Source organism: Amblyomma americanum, chromosome 1 (assembly GCF_052857255.1).
Source record: "Amblyomma americanum isolate KBUSLIRL-KWMA chromosome 1, ASM5285725v1, whole genome shotgun sequence".
NCBI lineage: Eukaryota > Metazoa > Arthropoda > Arachnida > Ixodida > Ixodidae > Amblyomma > Amblyomma americanum.
This window is the reverse complement of record NC_135497.1, coordinates 14,113,573-14,131,918: the sequence shown is the minus strand read 5'-3', so window position 1 is coordinate 14,131,918 and position 18,346 is coordinate 14,113,573. Positions and strand designations below refer to the sequence as shown.

Genomic DNA, 18,346 nt, shown 5'->3' with positions numbered 1-18,346 from the left:
GTGTCGTGTGCTATGGCGTCCGCCATCTTGTGGCCCACTCCATAGGCAGCCAATGGGCATCGCGCAGCTGGATGTAGAGTTTGTTTAAAAAAAGTTTTGCTGCATTAAAAATGTGAAGAAACCACCGAAATAAGCATTAGCGGTGAAAATGGCCACTGGTTGATGCTGTATAATCTTTCATGTCAGTATGAAATTGATGACTACATTTATTGGCAGCAGAAAACCACATCCTCGCCAGCTGTGTCAAGACGTTTTGGCTGCGAGCTGAAGGAAAAATTTGATTAGAAAACAGCTCGTAGTCACGGGACACAAGAAGAGCTGGCATGGCACACCTTGCTTCCAAGTTGTGTTCGCCATCACTGACTACCCCAGTTACAGGCTGTGTGCTGCTGCGCCGTATGGAAAGCAGTGATGTTACGTATTGCTCTGTGGCTGCAAGTCTGCTGTGCCTAAGTGACGTTCTACGAATGTTAAATAGTTATTTCAGCGGTGATGTGAACTGCAGCGAAGGTTGCACTTTTTCATTTGATGGTACATTACCCGACTTGTATACCGCTTTTTTTAAGTGCGAAAAATGATTTAGCTCACCAGTGGGCTTTGATGTGAGGCAGATCATACACAGCTCAACTTTTTTCTGCCCTCATGAGGAGGTCTTAGTTCCAAGAAACAGCTGGCCCCAGCAAACAAAGAGAAGTGGAAGAAACTGGCCACCACTATTAGTTTTGTGGAAGTCCTTTGTCGCCACGATCTTTCAAAGTTGCTCTCAGTGCCTGACTTTTTTTGGAAGACTGGTGTGGCTGAGCCACCTCCCGGCTCTATCCGTTCCAGCAGAAGCAATGTGCCGTGATCATTGCAGAAGGGAGGAAACTACCCAGTTCTTTGACCAGATGCAATTATTTGGTATGCGGAACGTCTTGCTGTGATATGTGACTTTTCTGTCTCTGAAGAAACACTTATACAGTTGCTCCACGTGGTTCCGAAGACGGCCCATCAAAACAGTGCTAAGTTAGTACGACTTTTGCCTTAAGCCCTGCTCTCGATATGAGTAGCGGTAAGCAGCTAGGATTGGAAGAAGGAACAGGATTAGGAAATAAGCCTCTCAAACTTTCGCTATAATTCAGGCTTTTGCAAAATATGCGGCTCAGTATAATATCTTAAGCTTGGTTCATGAGTGACTCGCTGATTGAGCACAAAACGACTGAAAAACAGAATTTCTGAGTCTACTGACTATGGGCAGTAGACTAAGCAGTGATTTTAAATAGTAAGCGGCACTCTTTTACACCACATGTGTGCAGAGCAGCAACGACAACGACCATGCTCTAGATCGCATCTCTTTTTTTTTTCACAAGCTTTCGTTCTTTGTCTTATGTTGTGCAGAAAGTTGTAGGGGCGTGCAAACAAGATTTTTCTATTTTACCTAGCCCGGCCACTGCCCGCCCCATATTTCTGCTGTTCAACGACTAAGTAACCATCAATTTATCGTTGCCCATCATGTTATCAATTAGGACAAAACCATTCGAGTTTCCTGGAATTGCACTGCATCGAGCGGACGAAACAAAGCAAGCTTCAAGCTCTCTCTCTGTATGCCACTGCATCGAGTTTTCACCGTAAGCAAAACAGATGTGTACAAAGCATTGGTGACTCAAATGGCACAGCATGTACATCCTTAAACATGCTGCAGCCTGTATATAACATAGAGCAAAGCATTAATTTGATCCAGAAATTATACCAGTTGTGCACACACATATATGCAAGCGATTAAGAATGCATGAAGGATAAATGCCGCGGCCAACACCACACCTGTGAGCGGCCAACTTGGCAAATACAGGAATGGTATTACACTGCGCACACAGAACCAGTCTGTTGGCTGCCGCTTGTCGCGCTTGATCTTTACCAGCCAGAGGAATATTCTGGTTTCTTTCGGAAATCGAAACATCTTTCAGTAATTTCGTGAGTGGTTCGTGCATTGGGACACACAACGTCCAGACACTAGCACAAAAAAAGCTGCAGGTGTGTCTTCCCCAACCCGCAGCAGTGAAGTGCGGGCTCGGAAAGGCAGTCCTGATCCCTTCAAAGAATTTCTCCACCCTGAGAGGGGGCGTGCGTATCGAGGCACCCTAATGCCGATTAAGTCCCCTGAATATACCAAAAGTAATGACAAGCTTTGCCGCTTTCCCACTCCCCTGCCGTGCCTCGGGAGAGCTGATGCTTGCTTTGGTCGAAGCTCCGGGGTCATGTGTTTATGCGCACTTTTTTGCTCCACAGCAGATGCCAGTGCCATTCCCGGAGGTGATATGTTTTGTTTTTGTGCGACAGAGTTTTGGCGGGAAGGGTGTCACCAGCGGTGACGGCGTTTACGTGTTGTGACGATGCCGAGCTTGTGTTGTGCTTATGAGTGGAGCAGCCAAGGAGACAATGGCAAAATACTTCTCATTATTACATCCGGGAAAAAGAATGTGGCGTGCAAACTTCAGTAATGCGCTGGATCTGTGCCTCTGTGAGCTAAGTAATCGTTCTTCACTACTCATTTGTTTTTTTTTTCTTCGGAAGATTTGACACCAAGCCTAAGCGACTGCAGTTTTTCTTCGCAGTAAATTAGGTTCGGCGCGTTTGTAGTTGGATTCGTTCGCTCGTGGGCTATGAAAACCGCGAATCGCATTGTCTGAACCTTGCCAATCGTGCTGCTAGCTTGATGATCAAGTGTTGATGTTCCGGGCATTGCCTGTCATCAGGAAGCCAATCTTAGTCCATAACATGTGAATATCCTGAAACATTATAAAACTTTTAGATACGGTCACGAGCAGGCAAATAGACTCTCGGGAGGCGTCGCAATTTTCGTGCAAAGCGGCGACCCTGCTAAAAAAATCGAACTCAAAACAAAACTTGAGGCGGTTGCGGTCAGCATCCTTAGCTGCAAAACAATAACAATCTGTTCCGTATATTTTCCTTCCCATTTAACATTAATAGTCCATTATCTACAGGAACTGATGGATGAACTTTAGAGCCATATCTGGTATTTGGGGGTTTTAACGCTCGCTCCCCTTTTTGGGGAAGCGAATGCTATGATGGCTCTAGGGGTCAAATAATCGAAGATTTTAACCTCACAAATAATGTATGTCTTTTAAATATGGATAAGGCCACATACCGTATTTACTCGCATAATGATCGCACTTTTTTTTTTAAAATACTGACGCAAATTTCGGGGTGCGATCATTACGCGGGGTAAATTTTCTACAAAAAATTTTTGAGCACCGAAAACGCAAACAAGTTGCAGGTCAGACGTCTTAGAACATATATCTCGATTACAACCATAAATAAAAGCTGAGTAAGGCTTACCTTCGCAATAAACACGCACATTAAGCATCACATGGAGTGCACAATGCCCATTTATTTTTTTTCGTCAGTACTCTAATCAAAGTCTGAATCCTCGCCATCCTCGCTTTCACTGCTGCACGACTCATCGGAAACGGCAGTGTCGTCGCTGGGAGCATCTTCACAATCCCACAGGAAGTCATCTTCTGTTCCATCCAATGCGTTAGATATGCCTGTCTTCTTAAAACTCTTAGCCACTACCTCGTCGGGGATACTGCTCCACGCTTCTGTGATCCACGAGCACAGCATCTCCACGGATGGCCTTCTAATCTTTCCGCTCGGCGTCAAATCATGCTGGCCCATCGCCATCCACTCAGCATAAAGTCGTCGAACGTTGTCCTTGAACGGTTTGTTCAGGGACACGTCGAGAGGCTGCAGCAGCGAAGTCAGGCCGCCAGGAATGACTGCAATGTCCGTGCGCAGCTCTTTCAGCTTGGCACGCACGCTGTCCACAAGGTGACCCCTAAAACTGTCCAAAACCAGAAGCGAGGGAAGCAGAAATGCTCCTGGTCTTCTTCCCCAAACAGTCTTGATCCAGTCGACCATCAGGTCTGCAGTCATCCACCCTTTCATCTGTGCACGTATATGGATGCCACGGGGAAAGTTTCCCTTCGGAATAGTCTTCCGTTTGAAGATCACGTATGGTGGCAGCTTCCGCCCGTCGGCCGTCACAGCAAGCATGACTGTGCATCGCTGTTTTTCTGCGCCAGACGTCTTCACGAGGACGCTCCGAGCACCCTTCTCGTTCACAGTTGTATTCCGGGGCATGTCGAACGTCAGTGGAGTTTGATCGGCGTTTCCAATTTGCGACATGAGGTAACCGCATTTTTCGCGAAGCCTAGTGACGAAGTGATGGAAGTCTATCACTTTGCTTTCATACGCGGCTGGGAGCCGCTGGCACAACGACGTCCGCCGCCTCAGGGAAAGTCCATTCCGTCGCATAAAGCGAGTCGTCCAACCGGAGCTAGCGCGGAAATCCTTTGCGGCGATTCCCAGCTTCCTGGCAGTTGTGCGCGCCTGCGTCTGTATCATTTCTAATGACACTGCACAACCATCCTTGCGCAGGTCCCTCACGTATTCTAGGACCGCCTCCTCAACACGAGGGAACTTGCCCGTTTTGGGTCCACGGAAAGCCCGCCGTGTCTTGTTCGTAGCCATCAGCTTCTCGCGCTGCTTCTTCCAATAGCGTATCCTCATTTCGTCCACGCCGAAATGCCTACCAGCAGCGCGGTTGCCATGCTCCAGTGCATAGTCGACAGCCTTGAGCTTGAACGCGGCGTTGTAACTGGCATACCGCCCCATGGTGAAATGGCGTAAACTGGCACAAAAACACAAAGCACGCTAGGACGCTGCCGAATTGCAAAATGGCGAACGCCGCAAAGCATGGAATCATGGGAACTCCAACGTTACTAGACTAGGTTGGGAACTCGTCGGAATGCATTCGCTGCGGGATGACTGCAGATCAACCACCAGGCGGCTCCATGTTCGGGGTGCGATCATTACGCGGGGAATTTAAAAAATGTAATTTTGACCTCAAAATTCAGGGGTGCGATCATTACGCGAGTGCGATCATTATGCGAGTAAATACGGTACTATTCCCCAACCTGTGGGAAACAGCTGTTTAGACCTGTCTTTTAGTTCACCGTCTGTTTTTAGCAAGTTTAAATGGGATGTTTTAGACAACCCGTATAGGTATGGAAGTGATCACCTGACTGCTTTTATCAGCTTATCATCCTCACCTACAGTCATCCCAACTGAACCACGTCGATGGAAGCTCCATTAAGCTGACTGGCCATTGTTCAGAGAAAAAGCAAGTTTAGAAAACATTTTCTCAAACACTTAGCATAGATGAACTCAATGAAATTCTCACGAAGTGTATCATCGATGTTGCACGCCTAGCAATTCCCCAGTCCATAGGAGTGGTGTGCCAGAACCACAAGGTATGATGGACACAAGAACATAGGGAAGTGAAAAAACAACAAAATAAAGCTTGGGTTGTTTTTCGTAGGTATCCGACTAACGAGAATCCCATAATTTTCAAAAAGACAAAAGCTAAAGCCTGATATATACGTCGGAGTGGCGAAAAAACTCCTTGGCAAAGTTAATGTGTCTGATTGCAACAACTGGGGAGTGGTGCAGACACGGGACCTTCAAGAAAGGGGAACCATGACCACCGATGCATCACATGGAAGGAAGCGAGACATGCGCTTCTGCTGGAGCAGACGGTCGGGTGCATCACCCCGTGACAGCAGACGAAAAAACGAAGTCTGATTGCTTTGAATTTGTTTTTCCAGTGGTATGTTCTCTGGATCATAGATATGTATTGGTTTTATCAAACTATTATCCGTGCAGTGCCCAAAAAGAGTAATAAAGATATTTTGGCTTTGCCTGTCTTCACGGTTGTTTCTTGCCAATCGCAAGGTGATAAGGTTGAGTCTCATGAAGGCGGAGTCCACGTCCATTTTTATTTTCGTGGGTTGAATTTGCAGCTATGTTGTCTGCGACTGAAGGTGTTTATTCACGGAAACACAAACAAAATAAAAGAAAAACGAAGTATTCCGGATAACTCTTTAGTGCACCTTTTTAAGTGCCTTCTGTAATATGTTAGCTTGTTTATTTTTCTGTTTTCCAAAGTTAGTGGCCAGCCTGCACGATGCATCTACCAATATGCGAGTAAATGAGGTATAGTGTGGCTTTGTCTCCACATAATACTTTGTGATAACACGAATATTTGATTATAATGCGAAGGGTGATTTTTTCTTCTGTTTTCGGTAAAAAAAAAAAACTCGCTACATTTGTAGAATATGGCAGTGAGTGAGAGTGCATCCTACATGACTGGCTGCTTCAAAGGAAATAGCATCATGAACATCGGCGTCGGGATGTGCCCACAGTAGCGTGGCTACCTTCATTTGCGGCAAGGGTAAATGTATCTGGTCTCTCAACTCTTTCTGGTGTAGTGACTGCATAGGCAGGTTGCAGGAAGAGGACCTAAAAAGAACAAGGTGTCAGGCTAGTGCTTTGCACTGCTATGAAAGAGAAATAGAAAATATGCATTTAAACTCCCAGCATAGGCGTTCATGTCTGTGATTTATCCCAGCTATGACATCAGGGATAATTCCTTGGGCATTTTTCTTTTCAGCATATTTTTATATTTCCTTAGGTTTTGATAGAAGTTTTTGCTCCTGAGTGGAAAAATCAATGTTTTGTGCTGTGCTGATTGTTTCTGTTACAACTTTACTGCTTTGGTTACTTTTGCTTTAGAATGCAATTTAATTTAAGGCAACTGACAGTGACATCGATATGGCTTTCTGTTTATCTGTGGCTTATTGCCCCGGTGCTGGACGGAAACGATGTGTATAGGAATGAAGGGTCATGTTGTACGATTTCTCCGTTGTGCAAAGGGTTGCTAACCGTCACTGCATGTGCCTCGGGAGAGTCTCACAGGCCATGAAGAAGATGTTCATCCTCCTGGGAATGCCCTAGCTATGGCAGGCAGGCTCCCTGTTGTGCTTTGTCTTTTGGTGGCCACAGGGCAAGAGAGGGTGCGGCAGTGTTTCAGCAGAGGACACACAGGATGGCGTGCCATTTTTATGCTCTGTATTCAGAGAGAAAGCAAAAGTTTAGAGCCCCAGTGGTTTGTTTCTAGGCCGTAATGTGGGTCTGTGTAGTGTTCGTCACATTCGGAAAGGTGAGCACTAAGTTGCTTTCACTTTCAAGGGATTTGCAATGATGCGAAATGCACCATACGTACGGCCATATGTACCATATGGACGGCCAAGAAAAAAACCTCTTCAGCTCTAAACTTTTTACACATACGCTGTTCATGCCCATCGTATGCTACAGGGTGCTGTCAAGGCAAGCTCGAGTAATCTTTTGACCAGCTGGGCCTGAGCACATCTTTTTTGAACTTGAAATTATGAAAACAGATGTGAATGTTCTGTCTAGATCAAACTAGCAGAAACCGATTTGGTTTGTTGAGAGACCAAATATGTTGTTTGTCCAGTGTATTTAGCAGACATTTCGAAGGGGCGAAGTAGTACTTACTAACATTCACACAAGCATAGCTATACAGCTGCAAAGAAAAGCTAGGCAGCTTTCATACATCTTTGCAGTTGAAGGAAAGCTTAAAAACTGCAAAGGTTGCAGGAAGCTTTGTAGCTTTTCTTTGGAGCCATATGGATTCAGTGGGTTGCATTTTAGTCTGCAATTATTCTTGTTTGGAAGCATGTTACTGTATGCAAGCTTTCAATGAGCATTTGTGACATTCTTGCATAGGAATTGATGCCTGGGAGGTCTGCCTGAGGCTCAAGGAGAATGGCGTGCTTGCAAAACCAACACATGGAGACAAGATTCGCCTGGCACCTCCTTTAGTGATCACCGAAAAGGAACTGTGCCAGTGCATTGATATCATTGGTGACACAATCACAAGCTTCAAGCCAATGTGACGTGACATGCACTTCATCCATCGATGCTACTAGTAATAAAAAATTTTAATTCTGCATTCATCTGTGTGCATTTATTTTGTCTTAGGTGGGGAATTTCAGTATGGATTGAATATAATTTGCATAACAATTTCTAGGCTCTCATAATGGCAAATTATTTTGAAAGTGATGAAACTGAGCAATATTGTGAGCTTGTCATAGTAAGGTTATGGTGCAGCCCATGCTGTGTTGAAAAGGAACAGGAACTCTGTTTAATAAAAGCTGGAAAGTTTAATTAAATGAAACGTCGTATGTATACTTGACAACTTTCTTGAATTTAAACCGACCGTTCCAGTTGTACAAACATGACCTTGTTTCTCCTGAAAATGGTCCCTGACTTTGTGTTCATAGTTATTTTCTTAAAAACAAGATATGCTGAATGATATGTGGGTGAACCGTAATTTTACCATGTTAATCGCTAACACATGCTGGTTATCGACCGAAACCAGTACAACCTCAGTTACTACAGCTGCCAGAAAACTTTTCGCGCTTCAAAAATTTGGCTCTCATACTTCTGTGATAAGCCGCCAGCTTTTATATGGGGCTATTGCATGTTTGGGACCGGACCAGTTTTTCAAAAGTGGTCCAAAATTTGGTTTTTCGAACTGAACAGCGTGTATCTGGCACTGATCTCGTGTGGGAGGTACCTTGTTGAATTTCCTAAACATTTCTATAGTTGGATGCAACTACAAAAAAAAATTGCAGTTTGCACTGGGCCACGGTCTGTGGCACCCTCTGTTATTCCGCTAGCCAATCAACAGTAAACGAAATCATCTTTTTCACGTTTGACTTTAATAAACAAGCCAGGCATCAAAATTATAGAGCTTATAATTTTTTCTTAAGATTAGCTTCTTGATTTAGATAAAAAAGTTTTAACAATGGGCTACTTTTTTGTTGTGTAGGAATTTTCTTCGGTGGTCCTGAATGTGGATGGAGCTTCACAGCAGACGAGTTGTCTAGGTACTCCAACAATTACTAAAGCAGGATTGCTTTCCGAGGTACTAAACATTGATGACAAGAAATGTGACAGACCAGAGGGAATTCCCTATAAATTTCTTTCAATAGGGGCTTTCAATAAAGTTGCAGTATGCCTGGGATGTGAAAGGACACTGTCACGAATATCTTTGTGCAAGAATTTTTTAATGAGTTTGTTAGTTGCAGGGTTATCTGGGGTCAGAATTTGAATTGCAGAATTTTCACACCTTGCCTTCTGCTCTCATAACTTTGCATGCCACCTACTTGGCCCCACCGCTGGGTCGTGCGTGGGAATTCCCCAGGGGGTGCATCGTGACCTAGCCGGCCATGGTAGCTGAGTGACATCTCTAACCAATAGCCCTCTCCCAGCTTACTCTCGGATGACAATTCAAAGGAGGGTCAAAAGGAGTGGCTTGGTGTGGTTGGCAAAACTTTCTGCTTCAGGCGGCGTGGTGCAGTTGATTTGGTCTTGTGCGGCGAGTTTGGCTCAGTGCCATTGAGTTATACATTGGAATGCGCTAATTGATCGAAGAAGACTAGCTGCTTATATTCGTTCCGCTTTGTGAATAGCAAAATCCGGCGAAAAATGGGTTTTGGAGCTGTACAAATAGCAAAGTGACAGATGTCAAGCGCATGGTAGGATCTGCGGCGGGCACTTGATTGTAAGCAGATTTACTCTTACTCGTGCACCCATGCATTGTTGGGTGACAAGCAAGCACTTAAATTGCTTTATTATCCTCCCGAATGAATCGCTCTGAAAACATGACCGATCGTGCGCTGAAAATGCCATGTGACCACTGGAAGTACTCTATTAACTTCTAGAGATGGCTTGCAAGAGCATGCCAGCATATAAAGCTGCACATCTGCATCTTTAACTGTACTAGTACTATGCCTGCGAATTTCCCGTGAGAGAAGGAATCAGCATGAACTGGAATTTAGTTATGCTTACAATCGCTCTTTCAAGGAATGCAGGCCTGTTTTGAGCTTTGTTTTTGTCCTGTAAATTGGACGAAAGTGCAGGTCGCTGTCATTTGCCTGAAGAAAAAATGAACTGTTTTCAGAGCAATTGTGAGCTTTTACAGAATACATACACTGTTCTAAGGAAATATAGAATACTTTTCTACATATTATGAGGCTGTTTCAAGTCAAAGCAAAATATATGTGTGTGCACATATGGACAGTTCTACGTGTAGCGCACAAGTGTAGGTGGTACCCACGCTTGTTTGACCCCCTTCTATGGGACTTAAAATTATATTCTAGCAATGTCCAGGGCTGTGGTGCGAGCGTCAGTATTGCTTGTGTATTTTGTTTAAAAATGGGTCATTCCATGCCGAACGTCCCAGACGTTGCGCTCGACCATGTCCAATTTGTTCAAAAAAATTCACGGAAACTTGTCCTAATGTGTGCATTATCAAAGCCTCAAATATCTTTCCCTAAAAAAATTTATTCGTGAGGTGAGGGCAGTTTGAATATTTAGAAAAGGCGAGAAACCAGGCACTGCTCAATAACTCATAAAAAATTGAAATTCTTAGAAAACACTTCACAATATTTTTCATTGAATTTACACAGATTCTGGCTTTTCGATATAATTCGGAGCATGCCGCTTTATACAGTATATATTTATTTAAAAAAATCGAAGAGTTTGAAAATGTACCATTTTTGTCATTTTTTCTTTTAAATATAAACTTGCTCACAGAAATTTGAAGATAATGGTTTTGTTTCTCGAGATGTCTAGTAGCTATAACAAATGTTACAGGTGATGAAACTGCGTTTATTGGAGTAAGCAAAAATACTAAGTTGCATTAATTTCACCCTGAGGTGGTCCAAGTAAAAATACAGACGATACAGGGTTACGTAGAACAGTTTGTTGCCTTTCATTGCTGAAAGTTGTATCGAGGCAATTTTTGTTGAAAGCGAGAAAAGAATTTTTGGAAATTGATCTCTCGCGCCGCAGGTTGTGTCGTCTCTTAACGCCTCTTCACCGCAGAGCACGGCACTGCCGACACTGGCTCTTATTTGGATATAAATAAAGCACTTGTGATACGCCTGTCACACCAGCTGGTCTTCCCTCCTCGTGGTCCATGTGAGACAGCACGCTGAATGCCCTTTTTTTTCTTCTCTTGGTTGCCCCGCACCAAAGCGGGTCTGTTCGAACTTCGAAAGCGAACACGATCTCGTTTATTGCATACCATCCGCCGAATGTCACGCAATATCTGCTTTAGCTCCAGTCTTAAAAATGCACGACAAAGAACGACAGCAAACTGAAGTTGTTATCTGGCATAAGTGTCGTGCCATGCCGTGCCAGGTGCCATGTTCTGCGGTGAAGAGGCGTTAAAAGACGACGCAACTTGCAACGCAAGAGCTCAACTTCAGAAATTATTTTCTCGCTTTAGACAAAAATTACCTCCATCAAAATTTCTGAAATTAAAGACAATAAATTGTTCTACGTAACCTGCTATTGTTTGAATTTTTACTTGGACCATCTCAGGGTGAAACTAACGTGTTTTTGCTGAAAACGCACTTTTTGCAACTTTACTATTTTTTACTTCGATGTATGCAGTTTCATCACCTGTAACAATTGTTATAGATACATCTAGAGAAACAAAGCGGCTATTTCCGAATTTCCGAGAGCAACTTGATATTTAAACCAAAAAACGACAAAAATACATTTTCATACTTTTTTCTGTTTTTTAAATGTAATTGTGCCATATAAAGCTGCATGCTTCGAATTATATCGAAAGCCAGAATCTGTGCAAATGGCAATGAAAAAAGTTGTGAAGTGTTTTGTAAAAATTTGAATTTTTTATTGGTTATTGAGCAGTGCCTGGTTTCTTGCCATTTATAAATAATCAAACTGCCTTCTCCTCATGGATAAACTTTTTTTGGGAAAAATACTTCAGGCTTTGATTACGCACATTAGGATAAGTTTCCATGAATTTTTTTGAACAAATTGGAGATGGTCGAGCGCAACGTCTGGGACTTTTGGCGTGGAATGACCGAAATGCATAAAGTATAAGCAATGTCATGTTCTGGAGTGTACCAGAAGCTTTGAACAATGCTAACATAATCTTAATAAGAAAGGCTTTTGTAAAGGATACTGGATAAGAAACCATATCCACACTATCACTCGGGATAGATAAATGTGCAGAATATAAAAAAGCCCTGTATATAGCTTTCATTGATTAAGAGAAAGCGTTTGACTGAGTCAAAACCAGCAGTCATGCATGCATTGCAGAATCAGGGTATAAAAGAGCGTTAAATAAAAATACGGGAAGATATCTATAACAGCTTCAAAGCGGCAATAGTCCCCCATAAACTTGGCAATAAAATTTCAATAAGGAAGGGTGTCGGGCAGGGAGACAAAGTCTCGCCAATTCCATTCACCACCTGTTTACAGGAGGTATTCCAAGGCCTTGGTTGGGAACAGCTGGGGATAAGAGTTAATGGAGAATACCTAAATAATCTGCGATTCACTGATGACATTGCCATGCTGAGTCACTCAGGAGGTGAGCTGCAAATCATGATCGATGAGTTAGACAGGCAGAGCACAACGGTGGGTCTAAAAATTAAATGCATAAAAACCAAAGTAATGTTCAACAGTCTAGCAAGGGAACAGCAGTTCACAATTGATAGCGAGGTACCGGAAGTGATAAAGGAATACGTCTACTTAGGGCAGGTAGTGACCGCTGATCCAGATCATGAGAGGGAAATAAGAATGGGGTGATCAAATCATGAATGGCAGTTTACCAGTTTCCCTCAAGAGGAAAAGTATACAACTGCTGTATCTTACTGGTACTCACCTGTGGGGCAGAAACGTGGAGGGTAACGAAAAGGGTTTAGCTTAAGAGCAACGCAGCGAGCCATGGAAAGAAAAATGATAGGTATAACGTTGAGACCAGAAGCGGGCAGTGTGGGCGAAGGAACAAACGCGGGTTAATGACATCCTAGTCGAAGTTAAGAGGAAGATGTTTTGGACAGGGCATGTAATGCGATTGCATGATAACCGCTGGCCCTTAAGGATAACGGAGTGGATTCCAAGAGAAGGCAAACATAGCAGGGGACGGCAGAAAGTTAGTTGGGCGGATGAGATTAGAAAGTTTGTCCTTTGCCCTGCAGTGGGCATAGTCAGGCTGATGATCATGAAATTCCGCGCCATGCTAAAAAAAAAAAAATTCGCATCTGGGTTAAATGCGATCACTGGCCGCATTTCGAGAGGAGTGAGATGCAAAAGCGCCGAAAATACTGAGATTTTAGTGTGCATTAAATATCCTTCGCTAAATATCCTGCAGTCCTCCATTGCAGTCTTTCTTATGGCTTTACTGCATTTTCGAGACATCAAACACCAAATACATGTAATTTGAAACTGAGTAGCTCAGCTTCCCTGCGTTGAAGACTCGCAAGTGGGCTGCAGGCCGCTGCGGATCTTGAGCGTACTTTGAAAGTAGTTAACTACCGTTCACTGCTTGCGCTTTCGGATGTGTCGACATGCGCGAGTAATTCAGACTCCTCCATAGTTTGGAAAAGTGATGAAGGAATTACTCTCATATGACACCAGCTGTGGCTGATGTGCTGCAAGTCCTAAATAAAGGACGGCCCCTGGGCTCAGCCACTCATCACTTTTAGTCTTGTCTTACAGTACTATAAAGTGTATCACTGGCAGGGGGAAAAAAACAATTTTCTCTGCCGGAAGTTATTCTGCTGGCTACCGCCAGAACAGAGGCTGCCTTCGTTTTAACAAGTTCAATAGGTTCAGCACATAGAGTTTCTAAATATTACCTAAAGGGAAAGCTGGTGCCACCGTCTATGCGAGTTTGAAAAAGCCATGAAAGAGCACGTCATCCACCGTGGGAATGCCTGGAAGGCAGCAAGACGCACTTGGCTTGGCCCTAAAACATGACTATACGACTGCAGAAATAAATTTTCGCAAATTATATGTTGCAAGGAAGCGTTGTTTTGCAATCAGTATGTCCAGTAATAAAATATAGTAACTGCATCACAATAAATGAGCTGAAAAGCTGACAAGCACCGAATTTGCTCATGGCGAGAGAGGGCTTTCTTTTCATGCTAACAAACAGCTAACCACGCAAAATAATTTTTTGCGTTTAACAGACATGCTTTTTCGAGGAAATATTCTTTTCTAAAATTGTTACCGCTTAAAATGGTAGACTATAGAAGCTTTTGTTACCGCATTGTGAAAAATATACACGTTTCATTGGTGCCGTCTGCTGTTGCGGGACGCGCCCTATGTCAGTGCATAGGCAATGTTCGCGCCGTGAGAAACTTGCTCGAGAGCCCACTTTTCTATGAGAGACTGGTTTGCGCACACTAAGTGCCGGCTCTCGGCATGTCCATGCGCTGCGCTTGCAGATTCTGCCAAGAAAAAGATGCATTACGAAGCGATAACCTGTCCCACAAATAATTGACGGCTGTATTCATACTAACGAGTGCAACATGCAGGTATTTGCTTGAATTAATCCATGAAGTGAAAGTCGTTCCTGCATATGCAATGCGCAGCCACCGCCAGTCTTCAAAATGAAGCAAATGCAATCCTCGGCGAGTACGGTGTATATACTAGTTGTGCTTGTCGAAGTACTTCCCGCTTTTAAAAGATAAGTGTCTCCGCGACTCCTACGAGAAGTTTGCAGAGTGGTCGCACTGTAGCAGACTGTTCAGTTCTCAGCTGACAAAAAAAAAAACTTGTTCCCTACTTTCGCATTTCAATGCACAGGTAGCACAGGTTCCCGCTGAGCAAAACCCAGCTTGCTGTGTAAATGGCTCCCAATAAGGGGGCAAACGGAATTTAGGCCTAGCAGGCACCAGACGCGCTGCGCTCAGCTGGCTTCGAGTCAAGCACCTTCGGATGCTTCGGATCAGAACTGCGGGCGTAGTTGCATTACACAACCACAAAGTGCTCGAAACACCAGTAAAAACTACAATGTGAAAACAACACTGAACAACCAGAAAAATCCAATCTGTAAGCACAGTCAAGAAGCGAGTAGTCAGTCCTGTTTTCTGCCTTCCCAGCATGGCTCGGGCGTCCATGGTGGATGAAGTGGAAAGCCGCCAGCTTTCCCTCTAGTGCACAGTAAGAAACTCTATGAAATCTAAGGTTCGACGAAATCACGTCTGGTCGGGTGAATACATTGGCGAAAATAACGAAGCGCCTATCATTCAAGGTGTACAGAAAGGACACGCACACAGGCCAATACCTTCACTTTAATTCAGTCCATCCTACGTGCCATAAGCGCTCCGTCGTTGTGGAAAGAATATGCTCGAAACCCGAAGAAAAAGCCTCTGACATACGCCAAGTGCGACGCGAGCTCAACAATTGTGGCTACCCACAGCACTTCGTGAACGCTGTAATACAGCAGACAACGAGACCAGCTCAGCCCGTTCGCCTACCTTGCCGTGCCCGAGCTGCAATACCTTATGTGCCAGGCGTGAGCGAGTCATTGGCCCGCGTTTTTCGCACCTACGATGTTCATATAGCTCACGTGCCTGCGTGCAAGCTTCGTCACGAGTTGGTGTCCGTAAAGGACAAGCTAAAAAAGGAAAAGTTTCCCGGAGTAATTTATAAAATCCCCTGCTCAGACTGCGATCACTCCTACATAGGTGAAAGCGGAAACTTTGAAAGACGGCTGAATGAGCACAAGAATGATGTCAAGAAAAAGAAGGCTTGTTCCAACGCACTGGCTGAACACGTTGAAAACACGAAGCATGATATCGCTTGGGAAGAAGCGGCAATTATCGGCCGTGAGAAAAACTGGATGTCACGCCAATATCTGGAGTCTTTGTTTATCCAGACAACAGATCAGACGCTCTACCGTAACATCGGCAATCTACCGCCCTCGTACGCTATATGCCTGCGACGATTAGCACAACGTACTTAAGCTTTGTGTGCGAAATTTTTCCATCAGTAAACAAGACTTCCGTGTGGAAGTCGAAACGTCCTTCCATCTTGACAACACCTTTTGGTCGGCGCTTCGTTATTTTCGCCAAGAAACTCTATGGTTCAGCAGGTCTTAGTTTTAACCTTTTAACATTCGTTGCAGGGCATAGTTTCTTAGTAAGAAACTGTTTCAGGGTATGACGGGTGGATGGATGGAAGATGGGAGCATTCCCTTTGAAACAGGGTGGTGGCAGTTGCCACCATGCTCGGCGTTTTTCTTTATTTTTGTTTAATTGTATTGTAAATTGTTATTAAGGTTCGCCAATTTCTTTAAATAGGTTTTCCTACACCTCTGCTTTTGAGCCACTAATCTTCCAATCGCTTTTTGCTAACTTCCACCACAGATTTATTTACATGACCATTGTTATCTCTAAACCCTAGGGCCCCAGGAAGGGTGACTGTGCCTGCATCGACATCCGGATGGATACTATCACATATTAGTACGAGGTGATACTAGTGAGTCGCACCGACCAAAAATTAAGATGAAATGACGTACCATCCCGACCAGACGGGATTCCGTCAGACCCGTGACTACAAGCATTAGTATGAGGTGTTCTATTGTTTCTACAGATTTACCACACACAGCACATGTGTCATCATCTTTGTTAAATTTCTTGTGGCTGCGCGTTCTAAGACACCCTGACCTAGCTTCAATGAGTAGGGCACTGCCTCTTGAGTTATAGAACGCTTCCTTCCTGATCTGCCTTTTCCAGTATCGCTATAGTTCAACACTATGCTTCTTGTCCATTGAGTTAAAGGGGCCCCGACGCACATTTTCAGTGCATTGGTTTGCCTGTTGGTTGCATAGAAGGAGTTATAGTGATGCTATTAGCATCGGTCATACCTCGTACACTGCAGTTTTTAATATTTTAATTCGCTCGCAAAAACAAATTCGTGGCGCTGATGGTGTCATCATACATTGGCGGTTTTAGCAGCAGATATATGACATCACAGTGGGAGCTTGATGATTGGACAAAGAGTGAATATACCGCAAATTGTGGTAATAACGAGATACGTCTTGTCAAGTTTTTGTGTTTTATATTACATTAACAAAACCAACTTTTTGCCCTATATAAAAACACTGTAAAGCATGTAAAACAAAAATACACCACCAGAGGCTCTGGCTACTTTTTGGCATCGAAGGACTTTGCGCCTCTCTGTAAACATCCTACGACCTAGCACTCAACACTTATGGCTACTCTCTATGTATCTGAGAGCGGCTTTGCGGAATCGATCCGATCGAGACATTGCACTCTATAAGCGTTCGTTTCGGTCCGAGATGCGTTCGTTTCACATTTAGCAGGCGGTGCACATCGTCAGCTTGTGGAGGATCACTGGGCGGCGGCGCCAGATGGCGCCACGTTCACGTCAACAGCGCGCGCTCCTTGCTCGCCGTGACCAACCAGCGCGCAAGGAGCGACGGGCTTGGGTTGGCGGTAAGCAGTAGCGGTATGCTAAAGGTGTCTGATATCTTGCGCAGGCTGTCACATCGTCGCAGTATATCACGATGGAGTTCGGATCCATAAGTAAGGGAACGTCGCTGATCAGTGTTCCCTTCTGCGCCGTCGACGTGACGATGAAGCATTGCTGGGTCAGCTGGGCTTTCACATGGTTGTAACCATGCAAACGACGCTGCCAGCCTTGGCATGAACGAGTTACAGAGAACAGACAACCATGGAGTGCAAACTTCCGCCACGTGCTCAGATAGACTGTTTTGATTGGTCGCACTAAGTGTCGTCATTGACAGAGTGAAATGGGAATTGGAAGCTGCGCGAAAATCGAGATGAGGGCAGCATTTTGTTTGCTTGTATTTTGGAATTTCTTCATTGAATAACTCCCGTTCCTATGCATCGATTCTCGTAATTCTTTCTGAGCCAGCATCTGTGTGACATAAATAATCCATCTGAATTGTAACCGGCATCCGTTGAAGCGGTGTTTCGCAGCCCCTTTTATCCAATTTTTACCTTCCGCGTTTTTAACCTGTAGTTTATTGCTCTTTCTTTCTCCGTTCGCGTGTCCGGCATACTTACTAGTTAGCTTCCTAGTTCTTTTCCGCCATTGTAAGTGAACGCTGTTTCTCTATAAGTGTTTAAATACCTTAGCTAACGACCTGTTATCGTCCAAAATATACTCATGCGCCATCTGCCGGATGCACATACAGCGAAGCTGCATTGTTTTTACATGGGCGCACTTGACATAGGTTTACTGTACAAATAGCGTGTACCTTTCACAAAAATTCGAGTCGCTCAAGCAGGAATATTTACATTCGTGGGAAGACTCTAACGAATACTCAGTTTCTTATCTGTAAAGCACCAGAAGAAAACATCGTCGATGAAATGCACGCTGCACACGCTGCAGCTAGGCATTCCTTTCCCGTGTCACGGCCTTTTAACGCGAATTAACACATTAACCACTGGTGCCTGGGTGCCTCATTCCCGCTTTCCGGATTGAGCGCTACTGAAGCCACCGGAAGTTGGACAGCATGTCCCAGAAGCCTGGCGAGCCTTGATGTGGTTCTTGTTTTTGAAGGAAATTTGTAGCCTGGCGAGTCCGGGAAAAAAGTCGCGTC

General features: G+C 44.3%; 1 protein-coding gene across 2 annotated transcripts in view; it reads left to right on the top strand.

The window, feature by feature from the left end:
- Window positions 1-7,873, top strand: part of Oat (Ornithine aminotransferase precursor) — a 53,923-nt gene extending 46,050 nt beyond the window's left edge. For both annotated transcript variants that reach the window (XM_077643076.1, XM_077643071.1), the window contains one exon: window positions 7,648-7,873. In XM_077643076.1, the coding sequence (XP_077499202.1) occupies window positions 7,648-7,817 (170 nt within the window). In that variant the 3' untranslated portion in view covers window positions 7,818-7,873. The remainder of the gene's footprint in view (window positions 1-7,647) is intronic.
- Window positions 7,874-18,346: the final 10,473 nt, after the last annotated feature.